This window comes from Eurytemora carolleeae, unplaced genomic scaffold (assembly GCF_000591075.1).
Source record: "Eurytemora carolleeae unplaced genomic scaffold, Eaff_2.0 scaffold541, whole genome shotgun sequence".
Classification (NCBI taxonomy): Eukaryota; Metazoa; Arthropoda; class Copepoda; order Calanoida; family Temoridae; genus Eurytemora; species Eurytemora carolleeae.
Window position 1 is genome coordinate 30074 of NW_019396589.1, and position 27847 is coordinate 57920.

Below are 27847 nucleotides of genomic sequence, written 5' to 3' on the forward strand. Positions count from 1 at the left end.
AAAATGTCGTTCTCCAGTCGTATCAGATCTTCTCTTTCACAAAATCAGGAGTTTTGGCAGACCATTCGTGAGCTTGAGAAGGTATATCATTAAATACCAGATTTTTAACGGATTTTCGTCACAATTATATGATGTTTTTTTATGCACCGCACCCATATTCTATTTTATTAATATTGCTCAATCTTTTATCTTTCAATCTTTATTATCTCTTTGGTAAAACGATAATCAACAGTTTTTGGGATTTTCATTTGTTTTAGAAACAATTAATAAGAAACTACATTTTCGCTATTAAAGTCGACCCACTCAGCCTAAAATCTTAAAACTAAGCTAAGAACATTCCCGCGGGTCTCCCAAGTTCCCTAATCAAAATATGAGGCAAATCAATCAAGGGGTTTTGAGTTATCATCGAACAAACAAACAGACGGACAAACAAGGGTTGCATATAAAATAAATCTACATTTTTCAGTCCCTAAAAGTATTGCAAAGACTAAAACCATCCAATTGAAATATTTTATCTTTTATTTTTATTGTAAAAATATTTTAGATTAGCTATGGGAACCCAGTTTTGTCTGGATTTTCATTTATAAAGGTCGATCTACTTAACTTAGAATGTTAATACCAAGCTAAGATTAGTCCCGTTCTCCTGAGTTCCCCTATAAAAATTTGCGATATATGCGACATACAGTGCACAAAAATTCAGTTTACTATTATATTTTTATAGATGTGGGAAAAGACTGGTCCTACTCCTGCAAGGCTGGATTCAAGAATAGAGCATTATGTCCAGGTCATAGTCTCTTTATAAGTAGAAATGTGCACTCATAGTCTCTTTATAAGTAGAAATGGCCACTTATAGTCTCTTTATAAGTTGAAATGGGCACTCATAGTCTCTTTATAAGTAGAAATGGCCACTTATAGTCTCTTTATAAGTTGAAATGGGCACTCATAGTCTCTTTATAAGTAGAAATGGCCACTTATAGTCTCTTTATAAGTTGAAATGGGCACTCATAGTCTCTTTATAAGTAGAAACGTGCACTCAAAGTCTCTTTATAAGTTGAAATATGCACTCATAGTCTCTTTATAAGAAGAAATGAGCACTCAGTCTCTTTATAAGTAGAGATAGGCACGTTCTACTCTTTTTTATTTTGTTTGTTCATCATTCGTGAACGACCAGTATTGTTAGTTTTTTGAAACGTTAAAAAAATGATTTTGTTTGTTCTCAAATTTATCTTTAATTTTACATATATTTCTTTCGTTTTCTCACTGAAGGATTGTTCAGTAAAATAGTTTGTTCAATAGAATCTTATGCTCAATAAAATTGTTTGTTTTGCAAAAAAGATGATTTTTTCAAAAATTTTGTTTGAAAAATCGCTTGTTTAGTAAAAAACTGGAGTGTTTTAAAAAAAATTTCTTCAAAAATCGTTGGCTAAGTAAAAAATGAACGTTTTTTCAAGTTTGTTCAAACAATTTTAAATTGTTCGTTTTTGTTTTCTTTTATTTGTTTTCAAAAAACAATAATTTTTCATTTTTCTTAACGATCCATTTCGTTCGTCCATTGTTAGTTTTTTTCCCGAAAAAAATAGTCTGTTCTCAAAAACTTTGTTCGTTCAAAAAAGCGATGCCTATCTCTATTTATAAGTGGTCTGTCAATAACCGGACATGCAGCGCCACATCTAGTCAGTGTGTACAAGCGGCGAATATGGAAACTAAAATTTTGTATAACATTGGCCGCTAGATGGAACCAAATTGGATTGATGTTTTCAGTCTTCTTCTTGATTGTATAACTACTATGAAGACAACTTTTATTTCAGTTTTGATTGTTAACAAGCTTTTTTAAAATTACAAGTTTACAAATAATCAGAGAGAAGCTTTTTAATTGATAAATTCCCTCGACTTCCATGTTTTTGAATCCATGTTATTTAGCAGCTTTATTCAAATTAAAATGAAACTTGTAAGTGTTTTCATTGTATAATATTATCGACTACCGTTATACCTAGGTCCATATCTTTGGCCCAAGGCTGTGCTTTTTAAACATAATTTTCATACAAATCTGTTACTATTTTAATTATTTAATGCAACAAATAAATTTCAAAAATTCTTCCCTGGTGCAACAATTTTTAACAAAAACAGTAATAGTTTTGATGAGGATTCTATTTTATAAAAATATTAAGGCTATGAATGACAAAATGACAAGGATGGGAGAAGAGCTTGTGAAGTAAGTTAAATATTTTTAATCAGCATTTTTGTTTACACTGCCTCCTCAGTTCCCCCCAAAAATTGTAAAATAGTCCCGAGAATTTCTTGGCAATTTCCGGAGAAATATTTTAAAGAAATTCTTTGAAATTTATCCAGAAAAAATTCCTGAAAAATTCTAAGGAATTTCTTGACTATGTATCGTATTTAGTTACCCAAAAAAATCAGAAAAATTGGTTACAAAATCCTGAAAATTTTTCAGGAACTTCCGGAGAAATTTTCCAGAGAAATTCTTAGGAACTAATTGGATGAGAAATTCTCAGGAGTTTCTCAAATAAGTCTCACAACTCTGATTCCCTAAAAAACTCTCTAAAAAACTCTCTAATTGGGGAATCAAAGGGAATCATCAAAATTGGAAAACTTGAAGAAATTCCCCACTTTTGTTACCTTAGTCCTGTTTAAAAATTTTTTAATGTTATTGTGAGCAGACATCCTGCTTTATTTTATTCATGCATTACCATGATTTTTCTTACACTTACTTGCAATCATGTTTATTAAAAAATTGATTTTTCGCATTTTTCATGAAACATTATTAAAAGTCAGATAGCTTTAGCCTGCTTATTAAAAGTCTCATAAATTTTTATGACAGGGTTGACTTGGAAGTGTCGCAACCCCTTTGACTTTTATTGTCATGCTCTAACTATGCTTTTCCACAGCTATTTACATTTATATTTTAGCACTATAAAGCACTTGTTTTTAGCCTGAGTTTTTAAGATGTAATTGGCAAAATTCTCATCGATTTTTGCTTGAGAGTTTGAGACCTTTAAATCACAGTGAAGTAAAGGAAGAGAAATTATTAATTATAATTTTTTGTTTCGCAAAAATATTTTTCGCGAAAATTGTTAAGCGGAAAAATACATTAATTCCCTACAAATCCTTATATATCTTATTTATACAGTCTTGAGATGGGCCATGTAGAGAAAGTTGAGGGACTTATTCTATCTCAAGACAAGGAAAGAAAAGTCTTGTTGTAAGTATTGGGTTTTATTTGCTTTTCAAAGAAAACTAACCATGATATGTAGATCTCGCAAAACAGCTGACAGATAATAGTTGACAGAGCTAGCAGAATACAAACATCTTTCAGTGATAACCAGAAAACTCTGAAATAGGATGTCCACTTTCAGACTCAAGTTATGACTTTAAATATTACAAAAAGCATGGGACACAGGAATTGTGCAGTGTAAACAGACCCATTTTACTTAATTAGTAGTTGAATAAGTGTACATTAAGACTATTTGCTTTGTAACAGCACTTTATACACTAAATATTGCTACAAAGGCGTCTTCCTATTTAATAGTTTTCTGTTTATCACTGCAAGAAACAATAAATTAAAGGTTAAATATTAATCATTATTTAAAACTGTAAAACTAGCTTTCATGGCAAAAATTGTTTTTGGAACATTTTGTAAACAACAAGATGCAATATATTTTAGCATCCTCATCCTCATGATATTGCGCAGTAAAAAGAAGAATTGTTTAATTGTAGAACATATTGAAATCCTAAATAGCACAGATGACTTGTTAACTGTCTTGAGAAGAGTTTTGATGTGAAATCACAGAAGTAGATGATATATTAGCACGGATGACTTGTAAACTGTTTAGAGAAGAACTTGGATATGAAATCACAGAAGCAGCTGATGATCTAAAACTCTACCCAAAAGAGAAGTGGATAAGGTTAGCTTTAAAACTATGTTTTTGATAGGGGAAAGTTGACACTTTGCACAATGTTGAATGGGATAATATTTGTTGGCACATTATGGTAAAAGTAGATATATAAAAAGATAAAGTAATTTGTTTTTTTGTTCTAAAATTCCAATAATTCTCCCTTTAAAGTGAACATTTCCATAGCTCATTAAAGGGACTGTTGTTGTAATTTTCAAGTGACCCTTCATTGTAAATTTACCAATTCACCGATTCACCGGTTCATAATGGTACCCTTTTAGCCTGTAATAATGTGGAAGAATTGTTGTTATCTAGTTTTAAAAAGTTTTAATCCTCACAACTTCCTTATTTGTTTCTATCAACAAAACACAAGTCACACTTCAAGAAAAATCAATTGAAAATAACCCTTTATATAGAGAATTCTTTAGAATTTCTTTAGATTTAAAAACAATTTTTAATCATTCTTAATTATTGCAGTTTTTTCTATTTAAACTGTAATATTTTCAAAACTATTGATTGTTGACCTTTTTTTTAAAGTCAAAATTGTCCAACTGAAAATTTGGGCTGAATCGGTTCAGCTTTTTTGGCGTTTATGGGAAACAAACACAGACAATGGAACAAGCCATTAGTTTCAGAGGGTATAAGAGTGAAACTTTATTTCTTTGATGGTTTTTCTAGTTAATGTGCCATTAAGGGTCTATTCCAGTATTACTGGTGTGAAGTGCTGTAAAATAGTGTAACATGGAAACACTTAAATGCCATGCAATTACAAAAAATCTGTTTCTGTTTAGTTTTCAACATTAATTTATTTTTCAAAAACGGCTGATCCATTTTTTTAATGATTTAAAAATCAACATTTTTTTGCTGTCCGTAAACAGACTCTTCAGCTTATTTTCAAAAACCTCCATTTCATGAATGGAACTTTGCCCAGCCCTGTTATCAATTGTCGTATTCTAGAGATGAGGTTAGTAGACTAAAGGCAGAGAAGGTTGAGAAGATGAGGGATTATCTGGAACAGATTCAGAAAAAACAGGAGTTGGAAGATAAACTAGGTATATACTTACAGAATTAATTTTGTGGAAAAAGAATTTTTTTGAACTCTTTTAAAAACAACCCTTTCTTCACTAAAACCAATAAAAACTCGATTTACATATTAATCAAAATAAATTAAAACATTTTTAAAGGAATTAAGGAGACTGAATGGGAAGTTAAATCTGTTCCAACTGCTAGACAGAAACGAGATCTTCAATATTACCTAGGTAAGTCAATGCGTAAGAAGAACTTGAAGCAAATGCAATGCAGAAAAACTTTTGTAGCTTAGAAGTTTAATGCTGGACAATTTGATTGCATTAAGAGATCAGTGGCGCAACTAGGGGGGGAACTAAAAGTATATCATTTAGAAGTCAAAATTTGGGTTTTAAATTATTTTAAATTTTTTTAAATAAAACATTTTTATTAGGAAAATGCTCTGGATTTTCTATCAAAAAGTTTTGTATAACTTTTATAACTCTCATTTAAATATAAAGCTTGACACTATAATCTCTATGTTGAACCGTATTCCCGGATGAATGGAAACAGTTCAGAGAGAGTACCATACCTACTCAGGAATGGCCTATCTGCATGCATCAAATATTGCATATTTTTCGGTAATTGAGAAATTAAAAATGCGCATTTTTGGCTTTAATTTGTATAATATTATTACGTATATTTTACGTCTACTAAAACCAATAAATTTGCGTAGCTAAGTGTGCGATTTTACGTCTTTCATGATGTAAAAAGAGCCAAAACCTCTACGCAAAATTTACGTAAAAATGCGAAAAGTGATTCTTAAATTGCGCTCTTTTTGTGCAATTTGGCTAGCTGGGAAGTGTGTTAAACCTGTTCTTGTAAGATCCTATGAGGAGAACCCCTATAAGCAAGGTTCCTAGACAAGAACCCCACTTAGCATGGTTCCTGGAAGGGAACCCCAATAAGTGATAAGTGAAGCAATATAAACACTTACATCACTCAGATAATCTCAGAGGGATATATGGTGATGAGAGACAATTCCAACCTGGAAAGTAACACTAGGGAGCGTAAAATTGTGAAGAAAGGGATAGAACATAACAAAAAACAATCATGTCAGCCTACACAGAATGTAATAGATGTCAAATCAGTAGACATTTCACTGATCAAGAAGTGTAAAACTGTGGATGTTCCCTGTGATCATGCTACTGTGAGAAATATACAAAAAGCTCTCTAGAAGTATGCAAAATTCTCCAGAATGGATTCTGAATATTGCAGTTTGATCAATGAACTGCAGAGAATTGGTGCTTGAGAATTGAGGAGTTATAAAAAAAGGCAAAAATTCATAGTATTAATACTTCTAAAAGGGAATACAGCTGATGTGGGAGTTTTCTCTCATAATGCTAAAATCACTATTGATGAGTTCCTTAAATCTGCTGAGATTGCTTATTTGGGTTGGGGTAACTCTGTCCAGAAAGCTAATAGATTGTATAATCATCATCTGTCTGAAGAAATTAAAAGCAAATTGATTAATAAGTCTGATTCATACACTGAAATGAAAAATGGCTGATTCTGAATTATAGTGGGATCTCTAGAATCATTAACAATATATTTAATGATCTGTCTCGTTGTCTTAAGCCTATTCCCAATAATAGTAATGTCAAGTTTACCTTTTATGCCTATATTTAAGGTGCTCTACAAAGATTGAAGACTGTTGAGGGTAAATGGTATAGACAAGCTCAAACTTGAGAATTGTTTGTATTCCAGGGCTATTAATTTGTCATGAGCTATGCACGTGGGTGGAGCGTGGAATCTGACCTTTGGCTCCAGCCACCTCGTGCTTAGATCTTAGTAACGTGTGTATTTTGGGCAAGGGACAAGTGTCCCTGATCTGGAAGCAGGTCTCCACTTTCTTGAGCCCGGGAGTACCAAAAGACAGTACCTGGCCAAGCCCACTGAAGCCTGATGAACTTATAGGAGCTGTTGTTTCCCCTCCTAGTGGGTTCCGTTAAGCTGTGTGCAATTCCTTATCTTGCCGCCGAAATCATCCTTAAGTATGCTTGAAACATCTTGTAGGTTTTTACAAGAGTCCTCACAATTATCAAGTTCAGAAATCGCCTGGGAACTCCCAGTCTCTTCAAGAACCGACATGTGAAATTGTCTAGGGATCCTCTGAAACTTATATGAACCCCAAGGGCAATGGTCTCCTTGATTTGGATGCCTGGGTCATGTGTTCTAACAATCCTCCGGGCTTCTTCTAGGAGCACCTCCTCTCCGTACAGGACTTCTTTCTGAATTTTACGTTCATTTAGATCTGCCGTATCACCACATATTATAAGATCCAGGATTATAACTTTCCCGCTCTTTGAGATTATCAGGTCTGGTTTTCTGAATGTCTTCTTGTATTGGAGCTTCGGTTCTTTAAAGGTGATATAGTCTCGTTTTAACATGCTTGACTTTAACATGTCCACAACTTTGTCATGCCTTTTCACCCGCAATCTGTGAGTCGCCTGACACACCTGGAAGATATGGTTGGAGTTGGCAACTTGTCTATCAAGTCGACAGAGGTTATACCCCTAGCCGCTCTTGCCGGGGTCTTCAGGGTGTTGGATCTAACTTGGATTGCATGTACAAAATCAGCTCCAGAGATTTTCAGTGAGCAATCAGTTACCCACTTGTTGATCATCTTTGAATTTTGGTGTTGCCTGAGGCCTTTACCGTCCACTTTAGAGTAAAGCTCCTCAGACCATGCTTTTTGTTCTGAATTCTTTGTGTCAATATCTTTATTATTAAATCGAATAGGTTTATGTATTCTCGTAACGCTTGCTTGACCTGCTATTGAGGTATAGATTGCTTGTACTACAGGGTCAAGAGATGCACTAAGTCTCATGTGCCTCTGCATCATCATCCTAGGAATCCTCAGGCCAAGATTGGGGATCACTAGACCTCTGTCCTTGATTTCCGCATGTATAAAGGAATTAAGGGTGTCTTTGGGTAAGTGACACCATATTTTTGACAAAAAATCGTATATTTCTATAAAGTGTCTTTAGGCTACCTTTAGTCGCCTTGCTGAAAATGAGTATATGGTATAAACTTGGTATAATGTGACGCCTCAGTGCTAGCATTCTCTGTTGAGGCTTTAGACAGGACTTGTCAATTCTTTCAAGCTTAACTCTCAAGAATTCAAATATGTCCTTTTGTCTTGGGTTGCCTGTACCGAGCTTGACTCCTATATATTTATAGGTTTCCTCCTGGAATATAGAAGGTACCAACTCACCATTAATAGTAATCACTAGTGTTGGATCCACTAAGTATTTCTTCCTTTGTGCATTGTAACCAATCACTATTGTCTTACATTTAGCTGCATTCATTTGGAGTCCACACTTGATGTATCTCGGAATCAATTTGTCTACTTGGTACTGGAGGGCCATCGAGCCCTCTGCTGCCAGGAACTCATCATCCATGAAAAGACCTTCAGCAATACCAACTTCATCATTTATTTTCTACATGAGGTTCTGGTCAACGTCCTCATTTCCTAGATCAGTAGTTCCATTAAACAAGGGGCCAGACAGCCGGCATCCCTGTCTAACTCCTCCATTTTGTTTAAATCTCTGACTGCATCCTTTGAATACAAGTTCAGAGGAGGAGTACAAGACATCCAGGTACTTCCTGATATCTTTATACTTGTATACTATAGGACAGATCCTCATTAAATTGCATTTTTATGATAATATATACCCAACAAACAAAAACCCGTGAAGAACACAAGATTATTTGGTGTATTTCACATGAGTGACCCGTCATTATCCCGTGATAATTCACGTGCTGTCGAGGTGATTGTCGACGATTTGATCACGGGTCTAGGACCGAGTTTTACACGGTGATAACCTGAGTTTATTTCACAAGATGAACACGGGATTTTTACATGGGAAAATAATTTTTCTCCCATCTAATTAAATAACATTTTTAAAAACCCTGGGAAAGGGGGGGGGATACATAATAGATTTCTAATATAAAAATATATTGTGTAAAAGAATATAATTATTACAAAATGTTGAGAAACTAAACATTTTAGTTTATATCTTTTACATTAAACATCTTGAACATGTAAACTTTAAACTTTTCATATCACAAAGTGATATTTCAAGTCTAAATAATGTTCAATTATGTTAATGTGTTTATAAATGTAAGAATTCTCCTTCCTGTATATATCTAAAATTTCGATATTCCAAAAAGGGGTTGTTGAGAAATACAATACAAAATTCAATGTGAAACTTTTCTATACTATGCTCATGCATGTTATAATCGGAAAAATTTATGTCAGTTGAAATATTTCATTTTACTACAATAAACTTTTAGTTTATAAAAGATGAGAAGAGACACCAAGTGTTGTGATTTTGCAACTCTGTTAAAAATGAAAGATGAAATTCTTCCCGTGATATCTCAAATAATTTGGCCCCTCTGCACCCCCTCCCTACCTGGGCATGTATGATCTCCTTTGATCTCAAGAGGAACTGGAAGGGTGAGTACTTGCTGGAGGAGGTGGCTGTTCATCAAGGGATCTAGGATTTACCATGTGATATTCCCCTGTCTACGGAACTTGCAATCTGGAGAGATGTTTGGAGAGTAGAGGAGTTTCATTCCTTGATTTCTGTAACTGATATAAGCTAGCCTGCTAGGTTGTAGTGGGGTTTAACCACTCAGGCATTAGTACCAGGATACAAATTTCACTCCAAGAATTGCCTGCAATGAGAGTTCAAGTTCACGGTACTTTAATGAACCAAACTGGTACTCTACTGTACAAAACGGTATCCACAGAGGAGATGATCTGTGGGGATTGAGGTGGAAAGATATTCCTGCTGCTCTGAGATTCTATGCTGTAGGCTTCTTCTCATCAAATCCTGGCTGGGTTTTTGTTATGAGATGTGTTTCCAGATCTGGATGTCCTGTGTAGGTACTTGGAGTGTGACCAGTTGTCTGCTGTAAATTGGTTGCTAGAGTGGATTGTGTTATCTCTGGAAGGAGTAGAGTTCCGCCAGATGGTGAAAGAGAATGCTCCTACTCAGACTGAGATGATGACAGGTTTTGCCAAGAGTAGTAGAGGGAGGATGTCCTCATCTGACAGGTAACCAGTGTGGAGTTTATAATGATTTAAAATTCAGTGATGGTGATGGACCAAACCTCTGTAGAGTAAAAAAGTAGATGTTAGTTCCACATTTATTGAAAATATATTTCGGTCTGGGTTGACCCTCGTCAGTTCTAACGATATAATAACCATCAAAATCGATTAAAAAAATAAAAAAAATGTAAAAATCAAAAGAATATAAACAAACAAAAAGATTATTCAAAATAAAAATTTGGGCTGTCAAATGGACATAAGGGAAAAGAACTCAGATTATGAGATGGGAAAAAGATAATTTGCAAATATTCACTTTCTAAAAAATGTTCATGGGGCTACAGGCTCTGTATGTAAGAAGGTTGGTAAACCCAGGGAGAGGATGAGTGGTGCCAAGAGGGTGCCCTGATCTGATTGTTTCAGGTTCTGCTCTTATGATGTGCAGATCAAGGGTGTGTCTGAGAAAGATGAAGTTGCTTTCCAGTTAGAGATCCCTACTTTGGTTTAGGAGAACAAAGTGTAGGTACGTTTCTTGAATTTAATTGGATTTAATTGTAAACAGCGATGCTTTAAATGGACATATTTTAAACCTTTGGTTATGTTATGAGTCAACAGCTTATGATTTCCAGCCACAGGGTGAAATTTCAACAATCAATCAAGCAAGTTTGTATTCAAGTTGCAGGGTGAAATTTGGACAATAGATCAATCAATTTTCTTTTTCTGGGTTGGTAAATGTTTCCCAACTGATTTTCACAATCTAGTTGAAAACCTTCCCTGAGTTAACCCTGGGTAGCTCTGTGCTTATTTACTTGTTTACTTTTAGGATAATCTGCAGAGGGCCTCTAGGTCCATAGGGCAGATGTCGGTATAGTCCTCACGGAACAGTGTGCTTTGTCTGATCTGAGCTTCAGAATTTGCCTCACCTACACTTGTCCTGATGGCATAAATAAGATTACAGATTATGGAGTTTCTCTATGATATATCCTGTGAACTCAGCCTGGAAACCAGTTTTATATAGTAACTAGGAAAGGCTTTGGGGATAAGCGTACATTTTCTTCAGTTTAGTTAAAAAAAAGATTCAAGTCACATTTGTTACTGTTTCATCCCTTTGTCTGACGTTGCTGTAGAAATGTGATGAGTGTTTTTTTTTTAGAATAAAGAAACCTTTGTGACTACAATAAATTGTGTGTTTGTGTCTGTACCTAGATTCCTTAAAAATCCCATGTCTTAAGAGTAGACGGAATGCCTTACATTTTGCTATATGCTATATGAAATTTAAAAAATGTGTATCTATGTATTCAATTTTGTCTCCTAATTTAGATGAATTGAACAAAGAGGTGGAGAGCAGAGAGACTAGAATATTTACCATGACTGAGCGCATAAACCAATTAATGTGTAAGTTTTTAATTCAAATTATTAAAAAATGTTATCTTAATTTTAAATAATTTCATCTTGTTTGAATGAGGAATACTATATAGCCAAGCACCAAACAGCAAGCAGGAAAATTATCAAGAAAGCATGATCTAAGTCTTGCTTTTTTAAGTTAATTTTAGAAAAATATGGAATGATGACCCATGGAGTTCACCTATGTCAGTTTAAAAAGAATGCTTTTAAAAAAGGAATGGCTTACCCTATTTGTTACTTATTTTTATTTGAGGAAAGTAAATACTAAAATGTTTGAGTATTGTTTGGATCTTTTGTCAAAATTTTCCTTTTAGATATTCTTGGCTATGGAGACCTGGATGTAACCTCCGTTTTAGCATTTATAGATACAGAAGGGTCAATCAAGAAGGCTGATCTAAAGGTAAGAAAAATGATTTGAGTACAAATTGTCTTTATCTTTAGCCAGGGAGATTTTAGGTCATATTTGTTAACCACCAAACTCAGGATATTTTTATTGCCATTATTTAGAACACATTGCCCAGATTAAAATACAGATAGTAAATTCATGGAGGAAACATATGGTTATCCATTAAGATAAAATATGTGGAGGATAGAGTCATACTTTAAAGTTCCCCAACTCCTCTTTTAATAAATTCTTGAGCAAACCTTTTAATAAATATTCTTACTAATTCAGTGTACAGTTTGTGAACACATTTTTTAGGGTTTTATTTGCTTATTAGGGGAAGATAAATGATTTTTAAGGGGAAGACCAATGAATGATGCCAAATTTCCATTTTTTCCTCCAAACTATCGAGAATCATTATCCCTCCTCCCAGGGGGGGGTGTAATTCTGAAAAATGTTTTAATTCAGAAAGTGCAAACAGAGCTTCAGCGACTGGAAAACCTTCGAGAAGTAAGGATGGAGGAGGTGGAAGGAATGCTGTACTCTATTAATAATCTGTACCAGAAACTGAACATTCCAGGTGCAGGACTAGAAGCATATCCTTATTGTTTTTAAAAAAAACTCAAGAGTTGTAACTAAAATATTAGTTTAAAGGAAGTTAAATCTAATATCAAATATGCAGGTTTATCCTACAACTGATTGCAGAACAATATATATTACAATTTAAAAAGAAGAGATAGGAAGGATGTTTATTGAAATTTTTAAATGTTTAAGAATATAATTTAAGTTGATCATTTATTCCAATATAAAGCAAAATAAAGAACTAACCTGTTACTGTAGTAATGACAAATTATTATTTGTCAAAAAATCTGTTTCTTACCTTTTAAATCTTACTCCAGAAAAAAAGGTTCAATGAATTTTGTTTTACAAGAAGTTGTAAAACTAAACCAGTTCAACCATGTAGCTGGTTAAATTGAAAGTTTATTTTGAACTATCCTTGAAATAAGAGTAGAGCTTTATAAATCCAATATTTGAAGTGCTCTAATTTGTTGGAATTGTTTGCATATGTGTCTAAATCAGATGACTGAGAATTGAAAGGGTCCAAAATCTCAAATTTTGATTTGGCAATTGAGAATTTGACCCTGAAGTGAAGTAGTTAAGGACAGGTAGATATGTCAGCCATCCCTCACCAATTAATGTCCCAGCTGACTCATTTTTAACAAAGTGATATCGAATAAGTTAAAACTCAGGGGTGGGGTGGAGAGCATGTGACACCAGTTCTTTTTAGATCACTGAAGTTAAGCACACTTGTCCACAGCCATTAACTGGATTGGTGTCCAGACTCCTAGATTTGATCATAACATCCCGATCATGTCCTGGGGACAAAAAAAAATCTCTTTTAAAATGATATCGAATAAGTTAATAGTCTCTTGTCTATATAACTAATATTACAGTGAATGACCGACTGGCCTTGGCCACTGGTGCTGTGTCTGGTATCCAAGATCTGCTGTCTGAATCCAACTACCAGGATATAAAAGAAGAGCTTAGCAGGGTCACTGTTTTGAAACAGGTACACACAAACTTGCATTCAATTTGAGTGAATTTTCATCCTGCATTTTTACTTAAAAGTTCATGATCTTTGGTATAAATAGTTTCCAATTTGTTCAGAGACAAATAAGTAACATTTTATACCAGGAAAGCAGGTTTCCCTTTTAATTTTGCAGATTTGATTTAAAGATTTGCACATTTTTTGGAATTTGAATTTTTATTTGGGAAATTATGTTTTTGGCTGGGATTTCCACATTTAAAAAAAAGTAAAAATCACAGCCAAAAAATATTGTCCTGCATTATAAAACAAGACAGTTGCATTAATAGATATTATAAATCTTCAAACTTTACCTGTGCTTACAATGACGGATGACCATGATCATCCCAACTTTTAGCACCAGTCTTAGATTTCTCTCATTTAGAAAAGCATGGATATGCTTGTTGCTGGTGCCAGGGTAAGACTGGAAAAAATCCAGCATCAGCTGTTCAAGAGCCCAGAGGAGATTGAAGATTTTATTGTAAAAACTTCTACAGACAATTTGTAAGTATGAGTTCTTCACTTAATTATTAAGTAACATGTTCTGTTCACCTGTATTAACTGTAAGGAGTATAAATGTATTTGAAATGATTTAAATTAATTTCAAAGGTTTGTGGGTGGGGTGTGGGGGGGATTTGAGTTAGGTCCCTGAACTACTGGGGTACCACTAAAGATGAGACTTCAGAGATCATTGTATGAAAATTTGTTAGTCTATTTCCTTAAATTTTTTAATAATCATGGTTCCTGGCTACTGTAAACTTGTTTCTTTCTTTACAAAACCATTAAACTAGGTATATAAAAACTTTACTGAAGGTAAAGCATTTAAATTAATGTTGGCTCGTCATATTTATGTCGTCTTTACAGTCATCCTTTGTGGGTAACCCAGTACCCGCTGCTGGTTAAAATCTTGAGTCACGAATTTATAAAGTCAAAGATTCATTAGAATTTAAATTGTAATTCATGATTTGAACAAAAGGTAGTTATAGCAACCTCTTGAATAAAATTTTTATCCCTGTTGCATCAACTTTTATCCTTGGCTTGTTAATCTATTTTCTTTAAACCTATTGCTTAATAATCTATTTTATATAAACCTATTAGTTAACAATCTATAATATTTTATTAACCAATTACATAACAATCTATATTCTATTAACCTATTACTTAACAATCTATATTCTATTAACCTCTTACTTGACAATCTATATTTTAATAATCTATTACTTGACAATCTATATTCTATTAACCTATTACTTAACAATCTATATTATATTAACCTATTACTTAACAATCTATACTTTATTAACCTATTACTTGACAATCTACATTCTATTAACCTATTACTTATCAATCTTTATTCTATTAACTTATTACTTAAATGTTAGAGATGAGAACTTGGACCTGATTGAAAAGGAGATTGACATCCTTGTCATGTTTCTTGAGCAGAACAGGAACCTTGTGGAAGATATTTGGGATCTTCTTCATCTAGAGAATCTATCAGAGGAGCTCATTGAAAGGTAAAACTCATTATCTAAGGGGAGTGTTTACGAAAAATGAAAGGGGTCAAGCTGAATCTTAAAAAAGTCGAATTTTCATATTTTCTTAAGCAAGTAAACACTGGAATCATATAATGAAAAAAATATTTGTTTCAATTATGTATGTAACTAATGTAATTGACTGAATAAAATTGAGATTGTTTTTAAATTACTTATTTAAATTCCAGAATTGATATTTTAGAATGAGCAACCCTAATAGACTGTTCAAGGCCAGAGGAAATCAAATGGTTAAAGGTATACTGTAGAAGGGAGGGAGGGGCTATGGGATGACCATTCCTGGAAAAAATAGCAATTAGTGGAAGTTTCAGCCCCTGAGCCAAGTTCTGTTCCTGATTGATTGAATTACAAGACTAAATTATTTTAACCAATCATAAAAGTTAAAGTTGTGTCTGCTACCCAGGATGCATTCCAGGCCATAGGCTGAATGTAGAAGTCAGATCTTATTAATATTACTACATTGGACTTCTTAGCACCTGTCTTGTTTAGCTTGGGTGGGGGCACCATGACATACTTTTGAACAACATAGCTCTAAATAACAATATTTGGAAACACAAGCTCCCAAAAAGTCTTTGCAAATACTTTCTTTTCAGCAGTCTGTAGTTTAGGATTTTGCTATTTAAACTAGGGTTGGGCTTCCTTACCCTAATTCTTCATCCTAAACTAGAAGATTATTTTGAGTTATCTATTTCCCATAATTTATACATGTAAATGTTGCAGAGGAGAAAGACCGTAAGAAGGTTAACTCTATTCCCAGGAGGTGTGAGAGGATTCTACGTTATGAGATGAATATGCATGTGTATGATGAACCACTGGAGGTGTTTGTAGACAGAATATTGGAGAGATTTTACGACAGTACAGGTTAATACAGTGCCGGAAATTTAACCCCAATCTGATTAGGCTATTTTTGTCTTAAATAGATGGTGGGGGGGGGGATTGTTTCCCCTATGATTGATCCCTTATGAGTGAGATTAGGGAGTGGGATACATGTGTTTAGTCCTTTCAAGGCCAGCTCATCAAAGAAAATTAGATCTTTAGCTAAAAACGATTAAAAAATTAATTGTCTATTTCTATTTTTTTTTTAATCAACAAGCCATTTGACTGCTTCCATCCTAACCTAAAGGCATAAAAAAATGTTGTTTGCAGAACTTAATCACAATAATGGAATTTGAAAAAGTAATGAAGTTTGGGCGTTTTTTAAGTTATCAAGAAAAACCAATGGGGGGCCAGAAAACAGCCCCCCCTCCCCATATTGCATTGTGACAGGTTAAGCTTGTATCTTTGAATGAAACTCCCAAGTTTCCTGTTTGAAGTATATACATTTGTGTAACTTTTAATGCAAGACTTAGTAAAAACTAATCAAAGGAAATGATATTTTGAACATGAAAATTTGGATAATTATTTTTAAACAACTTAATTTTTTAAAATTTCAATCTTACAAAAAAAATTTTCTAGGTAAGAGGCCTGTTAAAAAGGGGTCAAATGCCTCTTCTACTTCCAGCAACCTTGGAAATACTAGATCCTCAACAATACCAAAGTAGGTTACTTTTAGCTTAAATTTTACAATCTAGTGAAGGGAAAACATTTTATTGCAACCATAGTTTAATTAAATTAACAGGATAATGTTACATTGTTTATACGCAACATCCCCTCTTCTGGACTTCTGACCTACTAACTTTACCACCTACTGCAATATTATCCTTCGCCAGCTGTTTATTTTTGTTTTACTCAAGGGTTAGGTTAGGTTAAGACATTTTCTGAGCCAAGTGCTGCCGCTAGGACAGGCTAGAGGGCTGAGCACCACTGCTAGGACAGGCTAGGGGGCCATATCGCAGCTGTAAAACCACGCATGCTTGTAGGTTGGATGTGTAATATAGCGGATTTGGCGTAGGTCAGAAGTGGAGTAAAGTGGATTTGCGTAGGTCGAAAAATACACCATCAAATCATAGATAGGACACTATAGATGTTGTCTTTTCAATATTTCGATGAAACTCGTACACAGGTTATTGGGTTTCATCAAAATCTTGAAAAGACGACATCTAGTTCCCTATCTGTTATTTAATTAACCAAAGATAGCTGTTTTTAATTTTAAAGATAAGATTTTACTATTTTTCCCTACAGCTCTTGTTGAAAGCAGGGGTTCATGAAAATGAGACACTTGTAATAAATAGTATAGGATTTCCATTGATGATAAGGAGGAAATGGCATTGAAGAAAATGTTGTCAGAAAATTGGCACACTATCATCTGTGTGTTTGTAAATACATTTTCTAATCTACTTAATTTCCAGTTTTTAAAACAATTTTTAAAATTTTTTAAAAACTTAGGGATGCTAGTTTGACTGGTTTTAAAACTCTAATTTAAAGCTGTGAAAGGTAAGTTGGTGGTACAGCTCTTTGTTACAAGTTTTGGAGGACAGGGGGGCCAGGCTTGTGCTTAATTCCTGAGGGGGTCTATAGATCCTAATTACAGTTAGATTTAAATGATTAATTGTTTGATTTGTAGATCAAATGGTGTTGTTCCGATCATTGTGGAAAGTAGTGCAAGTCCCAGGTAATTAGACCAACTTGATCCACAATTCCCCCAGTTACGGTCTATATGGAGGGATGTTATGGTCTATATGGAGGGATGTTATGGTCTATATGGAGGGATGTTAGGGTCTATATGGAGGGATGTTATGGTCTATATGGAGGGATGTTATGGTCTATATGGAGGGATGTTATGGTCTATATGGAGGGATGTTATGGTCTATATGGAGGGATGTTAGGGTCTATGGAGAGATGTTATGGTCTATTTGGAGGGATGTTAGGGTCTATATGAAGGGATGTTATGGTCTATATGGAGGGATGTTATGGTCTATATGGAGGGATGTTATTATCTATATGGAGGGATGTTAGGGTCTATGGAGGGATGTTATGGTCTATGGAGGGATGTTATGGTCTATATGGAGGGATATTATGGTATTCAACTGGCTCTTGAGATGGATAAAATAAAATTCAAAAATTGAAAAATAAATTTTTTTTTCTGGAAATCTCAAACTCACAAAATCAAAATTTTATTAATTATTTACTAATATTTGTAAAAATTACTATGGAAAATGCTAAAATGCTAATGTTACTTTTGTCTGTCCACTGGCTTATAAAAAATAAATTCAAGGAATTTGCAAGAAATGTTCCTTTCTAAAAGCTTTTCTATAAACTGGTAAGAATGTGTAATTGGTGATCAAACCAACCGCGATATTGTTTAATTATTTGACCTTTCAGTTATACTGTGATAAGTTTATCTTGGGCTGATCTGTACTCTTCTCTACCACTCATTTTAATTTATCTGTAAAGTAGTAAAGTCTTCAATCTGGAACAAAACAAAGTTCCAGCACAATATAATGACAAATGATAAAAATGTTTATATATTTGGAAATATGTACAATCATAGCATTCAGTCCCTTTTCTTTTAAATGAAATAATTAGACGTAAAAAGGATAATTCAGTAGGAACAAAGAATAATATATTTTAATATGGGATATTTACTACTTCAAAGATAATTCAATGCAAGCCTGGTATCAATAAATACTTGCCTCAATGTTACTGTCAAGAAACATAACACATATATATCATAGTCACCAAGGTTTTTAATATTCTGAAAGATAAACGCTCATTTTAATCTCTGAGCTCATTTCTACAGCAATATCAGAAAAAGGAATAAAATAACGGAACTGACTCGAAAAATTTCTCTAACAACACTGAGGACTGTACACTTATACCTAAGACCTTTCCCTGAAAATATGTAGAACCAGTCTCTGGCCAGGTTCACAGAATAGAACAGTGATAAAACATTGTACTTCTTTCAGGGGCAGACCAGTTAACTCAGGGAAAGTTCTTAAATAAGTCATGTGACCTTGGTCGCGAAACATGTTTAAACCTTGTTCATTAAATCTGTTTTTTTTTAGAAACCCAAATCTTGATGGAGATGACTTTGCTCCCAGCATGAACAGCACAGGTACATAACATTAAGCATGTTTGTAGCATGTCTAATTCACAACAGTTCCCTTTTAACATTTGTCTGATGAGAATTGTATGAGATATCCCTGTTTAATTCATTAAAAATTAGTTATTTTTAATTGTGATTTCTCTGAGGGCGAACATTATTAGAACTATCTTTGTCTAATCAAGATTGAATGAGATCATTATTATTCTAATTGTAAACTAATGGGTTTTTACTAAACAAACGATTTTATTGAATGATCGTTCAGCAAGAAAACGAACAAAAAACTGGAAAATTAACTTTATAAAATGCATGATTTAACAAATATAATACCTGCTACCTTATTGTAGGTTTGATTTAGAACCTTCTACATTTTTACATAATGTTTTTAGAGTATGACAGTTTAAGAACTGGTCCCATGATTGCTGGAGACAGTAGATTTCAATATGATGATCATTCTCTTCTTTCATCTAGATCCAGGTTACCATGGTTTACTTATTTATATATTACTCCTGGAAGGATAACTGAATCCCTCCAGTTGAAATATAAACCCCCTGGAAAGATATCTGAATCCCTCCAGTCAAAATATAAACCCCCTGGAAAGATATCTGAATCTCTCCAGTCAAAATATAAACCCCCTGAAAAGATTTCTAAATCCCTCCAGTGAAATTATAAACCCATAGGAAGGATATCTGAATCCCTCCAGTGAATTTATAAAACCCCCTGGAAAGATATCTGAATCCCTCCAGTTGAATTAAAAACTTCCTGGAAAGGTATCTGAATCCCTCCATTGGAAATATAAACCCCTAGGAAGAATATCTGAATCCCTCCAATGGATTTATAAACACCCTGGAAAGATATCTAAATCCCTCCAGTGGAATTATAAACCCCTAGGAAGAATATCTGAATCCCTCCAATGGATTTATAAACACCCTGGAAAGATATCTAAATCCCTCCAGTGGAATTATAAACCCCTAGGAAGGATATCTGAATCCCTCCAGTGGAATTATAAACCCCTGGGAAGGATATCTAAATCCCTCCTGTGGATTTATAAACCCCCTGGAAAGATATCTGAATCCCTCCAGTGGAATTATAAACCCCTGGGAAGGATATCTGGATCCCTCCAGTGGAATTGTAAACCCCAGCCCTGGAAAGATATCTGAATCCCTCCAGTGGAATTATAAACCCCTGGGAAGGATAACTGGATCCCTCCAGTGGAATTGTAAACCCCCTGGAAAGATATCAGAATCCCTCCAGTGGAATTATAAACCCATAGGAAGGATATCGGAATCCCTCCAGTGGATTTATAAACCCCCTGGAAAGATTTATAAATCCTTCCAGTGGATTTATAAACCCCCTGGAAATATATCTGAATCCCTCCAATGTTTATTTTATTTATTGTTTATTGTTGAATAATCCTCAGGAACCCATGTAGAGTTATAATGAGGATGTCTTTAAAGACTTGGAGTTGCTGATGATGGTTCTGATAGACTTTGTAACTGGTAATCTAGCATCAGCATCTCACGGATACTGTCTGAACTTGTCATAGCTTCTCTTGAAGATATTCACTGTAGTCGACTGTTTAACTTCTTGTGGGATAGAGTTCCATTTTCTTGGAATTCTCAAGCTGAAGAAATTGTTCCTGATACTGGTCCTGGAGTTTTGTATTTCCAAGTTTAAAGGGTCATTAGCCATTCTTGTCACTCTGTTGTGGTTGATCTTTCTAAACCATGTTGCAGGGTTGACATCACAGAATCCATGAATTATTTTAAATGTCTGAATCATGTCGGCCCGCTCATGTCTTTCTTCAAGAGAAAGCAACTTCAACTCAATCAGTTGCTCCATATATGTTTTTTCAGTAAGTCCTGATATCATTTGAACAGCTCTTTTCTGAACAAATTCTAAACAATTTGAGTCAGCCTCGGTCCAAGGTGACAAAGCTGCTGTACAATATTCTAGGTGGGGTCGCACATAGGTTTTGTAGAGATTTACGAAAACATCTCTGTAATGAAAATCACGGGAGATGGAACCTAGGATGATATTTGCTTTTCTGGCAGCTTCAGAGCATTGGCTAGCTGGCTTCAATGATTTATTGATTAAAACACCAAGATCTTTTTCCGCATCTGATTCAGTTAATTTGATACCATTCATATAGTACTCATGTCCTGGGTTATTTTTACCAACATGGAGAATTTTGCATTTTGACTCATTGAATTTCATACTCCATTTATCTGACCAAGTACAGAGTGAATTTAAACAGTTTTGGAGTGCAACCTTGTCAGCATCTGTGTTCATAACCTGACCAAGCTTTGTATCATCTGCAAACTTATTGAGAACACTTATGTTCAAGGCACTTGTATCGATGTCATTTATAAAGATAATGAATAGGAGAGGTCCTAATACGATCCCCTGTGGTACCCCTGAGAGTACCAGTATCCATTCTGAAAACTCACCGTTCAAAACAACTCGTTGTTTCCTATTTGAAAGCCAACTACTTATCCATTTTAAAATGTCACCTTGAATTCCATAGGATTTCAGTTTATATAAGAGTTTAGTATGGGAAACTTTATCAAAGGCTTTGGCAAAATCTAAATATACAATATCCATGTCATTTCCAGCATCAAGTTCCTTGGTGACCCTCTCAAAAAACTCTAATAGATTAGTAAGGCAAGATCTTTTTCTCATGAATCCGTGCTGTGAGCTATTAATCAGACAATTATCATACAGGTGCTGTGTTACTTTGTCTTTAATGATGGACTCTAAAAGCTTACATGGGATTGAAGTCAAAGACACTGGTCTGTATTTTCCTGGATTAGATTTTGGGCCCTTCTTAAATATTGGAGTAATTTTGCCACACTTCCAATCAGCTGGCACTTCACCAGCCTGAAGAGACTTGTTAAAAATTAATTCAAGTGGAACGGAAACCTGAGAGTTAAATGTTTGGAGAAATTTTGCTGAGATATTATCAGGCCCAGCAGCAGAGTTTGCTTTATATCTGTTTATCTTTTTACTATATCCCCTGCTGAGATGTTTATTTCTGAAACTGGATCACCAAAAATTTGTTGATCAATGTTAACTTGTGTTGCAGTTGGATCCGTGTCTGAGAAGACACTACCAAAGAAACTGTTAAGAATGTTTGCATTAGTTTTATTATCACTGACAAGCTTACCATCCTTTTTTCAGGGGCCCAACTCCAGCTCTAGAATTGGTTTTTGTCCGAATATAAGAATTAAAAGCCTTTTTGTTCTCCTTCATGGAAAGATTTTTTTCAAATTTGCGCTTTGCTTGTCGTATAGATTTTTTAACTTGTTTTTCACATTCCTTAAATCTTTCAAAGTCACTGTTGTCTTTAGATTTCATATAGGTGTTATTCAGTAAACCCCTCCAGTGAAAATGAATTCCCTCCGGTGGTCTCCAGTGGAGTCAAAATCTTACTACAAACTTCCATGACTCCTCTTCAAAATTATTTTTTAGCTCGAGTGTTAATACATTAAAGGGGGTCCCTAAGTTCCAATCCCTCAATTGAAAATAATTTTTTTTAGTGGCAACTTTAGCTTAGCTAAACCATGCAAGGTTTCTCATTATTGGTTATTTTAAACAAAGTTTCAAACAATTTTAATATGTTTTAGATTCACCTGAATTTAATAAATTTAATAGAGTTTGCTCAACAATATTAAAGCTGAATCAAATACTTACTCAATAGCTCAAATCTTAAATTGTATATTTAAAGCTGAAGGTTTTGATCAACCCTAATTTGAATTCAGCTGATGAAACAGACTTCAATTGTTGTCTTCAGGGTATTTCAGACTTTAAAATCTTCAAGTTGAACTATTGTAAAAGATATGTAGCTTAAGTTTCTCTAAATGGTTTAAAACTTTTGCAATTGGGTAAATCTTGTCCTAGACCTAGGACTGGGCATCGTTCCAGGGAAATGATCGGTCTTTCTCTCAACGAACAGAATTATCAAAAACAATACTATTGTTCTGTAAAAAGAATGAAGATTTAGAACACGTTCTTTAAAATATCGGAACAATTAAGTACACGAAGTACCTAGGATAGAACAGAACAGGGATGGAATGGGGATTAAACAATTGGAAAAAGAATGAACCATTCAGCTAAAAATAGAAACACATCTTGACCTACCCAAACCTAATTTTAACGATTTCTAAGGATTTCCAGAATACCCAGTTCAGCTACTAGAAGTATGAGGTTAGTTTTATGCAGAATTCTAATACAAATCAGGATTGATAGTTTTTCAAATGCAGAGGTACAGTCTTACACACAAAGGAAAATACTTCAAGCCATTTTAACGTCTTCAGTACTTAACTTACATCTAAGAGTAAGAGGTATGAAAAAGAACTTCTTTACATTGATTTGAAAATTCTAGGAATATTTTCTTTTCTATAGCTTGCTTGGAACTGGAGATTTGACTGTTAACATGGAAAATTTTTGAGAAAAATAGGATTTCAATCAATTAATCAAAATTGTTTGAGAAGACAAGTTTTCAGAGATAATTGGGGAGTTACCCTATGACCACTTAGAAGCATCCCTCGTTGTCAGAACCAATGGGATAATTATTTTAACTTAAAATTTGTGCAGCTTGGTGTGAGGCATCATGGATCGAGAAGGAAATAGAAAGTATAAATTCTATATAATCGTCTCTGAAGTCTCTTCCTTTGTGAGTAACCCTGTATTACCAAGGAGAAGAGTCTAAAATATGATACTTTTATTTTATAAATTAAACCCTGAAATATAAAATAATTCTAATTGAAAAGCTAAGAATTTTAACCTTTTTTTGAGAAAATCAAAAATAATATACAGGGTGAGTCAAAAAACTGTTATTTGCGTCGCCTGGTGCGAAATTGTACCTTTTTTTGTGCAACTCCCCTGTATGGTGTTTTTTTTAATATTTTTTTAATATTAGAAAATTCGCAGTTTTCAGTTCATGTATTATTTTTACGAAAAAATTGTTTTTCAATGGTTCTTAAGGTTTCAACTGAACAGCCTATATTTAATACCTTAGACTATAATAAGAAGAAAGGAACTAGAGAATTTAAATGACTTTACAATTTTGCGAATTTTCTGTGATTCTTTGATTCAATCATTAAAATATTTTAGATTTTGATAGAAATAATTTATATACACATTTTTGCTTTTCTGAACTTTTTTTTGGGAGAAAAAAAAGTTCACGGATTATCTTTTGGGCCATTGGAATACCAAAAAAATCACACTTTTTTTACTCACCCTGTATATTTTTTTTTCAGGACCTTACGAAAGAGTCAATCATTCTCAGATCTGCAACATCCAAACTTTCAATATTCACAGGTTTTAAAAGAACTTTTATAGCAACTTCAAATGAAATTTGTTTTATAGAGAAACCTTGTATTGAAATATTTTTGCAGAGAAAACATTGGTACCTCATTCATTCTAGCTTTTAAGGCAACTTATTTATTTTTCAGTTTCTTAAAATTTAATTTCAGTCCTAGTTTATAAATTTTTAATCTTTATTTCAATATTTTTAGTTGTCTTCCATTTCTGAGTTTAGTACTACTAATACAGCAGCAAGGAAATCTAAGTAAGTTTATTTAACAATTCAGAAAAAATTTACAAATCATTAAGATTGCCCTGAATCTGATAATTTTGGAGCAATTTCTTAATAAAAGAAAACGTCTTTGAAAGTTAAATTACCTTTTTACCAACAGTACAATTTAAACGATTAATTATGAGAATGATATTGTTTTATTCAGCCCAAAAGTGTTTAATTCTGACAGTTTCCTATGTTGTTTCTGAAAAGCATGTCACTTACATTAACAATAAAATTATGTCTACAACCATAAAATGCATATTGAAAACTTCTTCCAAAACATTGAATATGTGTTTGTGTAGTAAGCCAGCTGTACCTCAAAGTGAGCCAACTCTGTCACAGACCAGGAAATCTCGACGCCGAAGTCGGAGTGTTATCACTCACAGAAGTTTCATCCCACGTAGCTTAGCAGTCAATAACAGAAGTAGCCTTGTCAGGTTGGGCCGGTCAACAGGACCTGAAAACAGGTGATCATAAAATTGCTTGGGATTTGGTTCCATGTGGATCTTTTTTGCTTCCTTAATCCTGGTCCTCAAAATTGTTTTATTTTTAAAACAAACAAGTTATATATTGGACGTTTTTAATAGGTTTGACATTTTCATCTATTCGCAGATTGGATTGGAAGACATAGTTAAACCTATATATATTATTACGCGATCATGCACGACGTTCTGGACTATATAGCCCCTGTAGATTCCCTGTCTGAATCTGTTCAACCCCTGAAAGAAGCAGTGTACTGTAGATTTGTTCTGTAAACTCGCTAGAACCAGTCTTATATTGTATATAAGGAAAGATTTGTAGTTTAGCACAGAAATTACCTTAGTTGAAAGTTTGTTGCAGTTTTAGTAGCTTGAAGTCCTATTTTTTTTCATGATTCAGCAGAAATGTGTGTAGTTAAACGAGGTTTTCTTTCAGAATTATGCCGATTGTTTGAGTTTTTTTTTGTATGTTAACTGCCTGAATTCTGTAGGACTACTCCACAGAAATCGTACGTGGTTAGTCAGATAGATGTTTATGTCAAGATAACGTGATTGGGTGATCGTGAAACTCCTTTTTCCCTTTTATTCCCATTATTAGCTATACTGATAGAGATTTTAAAACATTTTATTCAAACACAAAAATTGTGGGACTTTAATGAAAATTAGATAGTTAAAACAAACATTTTGGTGTTTCAATGAAAATCTTGGGGTCTCCATTCTCCAATGAAAATTTTGGGGTCTCCAATTAAAATCTTTCGGTCTCCAATTAAAATCTTACGGTCTCCAATGACAATCTTTGAGTCTCCAATGAAAATCTTGGAGTCTCCAATGAAAATCTTGGAGTCTCCAATGAAAATCTTTGGTCTCTCTAAAGGGAATCTTGAGTTTCTCAAATGAAAATCTGGGAGATCTCCAGTAAAAATTTTGGAGTCCTCCAATGACAATCTTGGGGGTCTCCAATAGAAATCTTGGAGATATTTGATGAAAATTCATTTTAATCATTTTAATGGGAATCCAATATAAATCTTTGGGTCTCCAATGAAATCTTGTGGGTCTACGACAAAAATCTGGGAGCTCCAACAAAAATGTGGGGGTCTTCAATGAAAATCTGGGGTCTACAATAAAAATCTGAAAATGTTGGGTCTCGCACGCAAATCTTGGGTCTCACACGAAAATCTGGGAGTCTCTTACAAAAATCTGGGAGTCTCACACCAAAATCTGGGAGCCTTACACAAAAATCTCAGAGTCTCACACAAAAATCTCAGAGTCTCAAACGAAAATCTGGGGTCTCCAATTTATTGTGAACGCTCCCTTTAATGTGTTTTTATCTTTTTATTATTTAGACCTGAGACAGCGACTATGCAGTCTCGACGCAGAAGCCAGAGTGTCGTTATCGGGAGTAGTTCAGAGGTCAACAACAGTAGGTTTACTCAGTCCACTTTTCCAGCTAACAGGTATTCAAAGTATATGGTAGGGCTCACATAGATTTCATTAGAAGTGGATCATTCATTTGGCGTACTGTCCTGGTTTTACAGTGCCAGCCACAGTTCTCACAACGAATAGCATTTTTTGAAAATTAACCATCAAATAAGAAACTGTTTGATATACACTTAACTAACAGCTGGACAGGTGTTATACCAAGGGCGGCTTCCAAGTGCAACTTCTAAAGTTGCAACTTCCCTAATGTGCATTTTCCCATGTGGCACATTCCCAAAGGTTAGGTTAGGCCTTGCAGCGCTGTATGCTGCAATGATGGATGGGCTAGGGACTGAGCGCTGTGGCAAGTTGCTGCTTGAGAAATTGCATTCTAAGGAAAATGTCCTTGGGAAGTTGATACTTGGGAAAATGCCCTTACACAAGTATGATCCAAGGCGTTCGTCTATCGTTAGTTCCTTTTTTTTTAACGACACCATTCCTTTGTCAACAAAAACTATGCCCATCCCTTCACGCGAGGGCATAATTGAGAATTAGAATTTGTTGAGGAATAGTTTATGACTGATCTTCCGTTCCTGATATATTTTTCAGATTTTATTTTATTATCTTAGGTTTGAATAGAAAATCGGATTTAGTTTAAACCACTTCTTGCTATTCATAGAATCTCACCTCAATAATATTTCTTAATTGCCTGTTGAAATAATTTTTATTAATTTCAGTATTTTTAATCTTAAGTTTTGCTTGCATTCATTTTCTCATTTTGAAGTTTAATTTACATTTGTTTACTAAGTACTAATTTAGTATATTTAGGACTGGGCGACTCAGATAATTGGAATTCTGGTCCAGTATTAGATTTTGTTTGTGATATATCGTATAAATAAGGATGGGCATCTTTGTTTGGTCCGTTTTTAAGCATTCAGGGTTAAGAATCTCAGCTGTTTCAAATATCAAAATCTATTTGATTTTATTTCATTTTGCTAAATTTTTCACTGGTCAAAATGTTTACCATAAATGTTCACCCATCGTTTTAGTTAAAATCTTTCGTCAAAGCATACAAATATGAAATATAGAATCGATCTTAGATTCTTGTGATTGTACATTTTTTAAAAACGGACCTCTAAAACAATGCCCATCCATAGAAACCCAATTGTACCTGATTTCTTTAGACCTATTTGACCTATTTGACCTCTGCTAAGTTGATTTAAGAACCAAATATTTTGAATATTTTTTATTAGCTTTTGATGATTTTAATTGACGATTTTTTGGAAAAAACAAAAAACGTTATTTATTATGAGCTTTTGACATTCAACTAAAAACTTTTTAATCCTTACAAAATGATATGCATTGTGATATAGTGTGATATTTTATTTACAATTTGTATGACATAATAACGATAAATATATATATGCTTATTTTAA

The 27847-nt window shown here is 33.9% G+C and overlaps 1 protein-coding gene across 6 annotated transcripts; it reads left to right on the forward strand.

Annotated features, from left to right (window-relative positions):
• LOC111705967 (uncharacterized) lies at window positions 1-27739 on the forward strand. 6 transcript variants are annotated; one of them, XM_023478684.1, is made up of 25 exons: window positions 1-81; window positions 722-784; window positions 2169-2212; window positions 3149-3220; window positions 3852-3923; window positions 4869-4963; window positions 5096-5170; window positions 11353-11427; window positions 11751-11836; window positions 12287-12398; window positions 13273-13388; window positions 13789-13907; window positions 14786-14917; window positions 15138-15190; window positions 15674-15814; window positions 16409-16490; window positions 18898-18947; window positions 19325-19412; window positions 23103-23141; window positions 24197-24257; window positions 24455-24507; window positions 24819-24983; window positions 26339-26449; window positions 27240-27350; window positions 27569-27739. In XM_023478684.1, exons 1-24 carry the CDS (start codon window positions 4-6, stop codon window positions 27256-27258), a joined length of 2001 nt encoding a protein of 666 aa, XP_023334452.1. In that variant the 5' UTR covers window positions 1-3; the 3' UTR covers window positions 27259-27350; window positions 27569-27739. The 6 variants fall into 6 exon arrangements, with proteins under 6 accessions (XP_023334452.1, XP_023334456.1, XP_023334454.1 ...); XM_023478688.1 differs by having other exon boundaries at window positions 27240-27329; window positions 27543-27739; XM_023478686.1 differs by having other exon boundaries at window positions 27240-27329.
• Window positions 27740-27847: the final 108 nt, after the last annotated feature.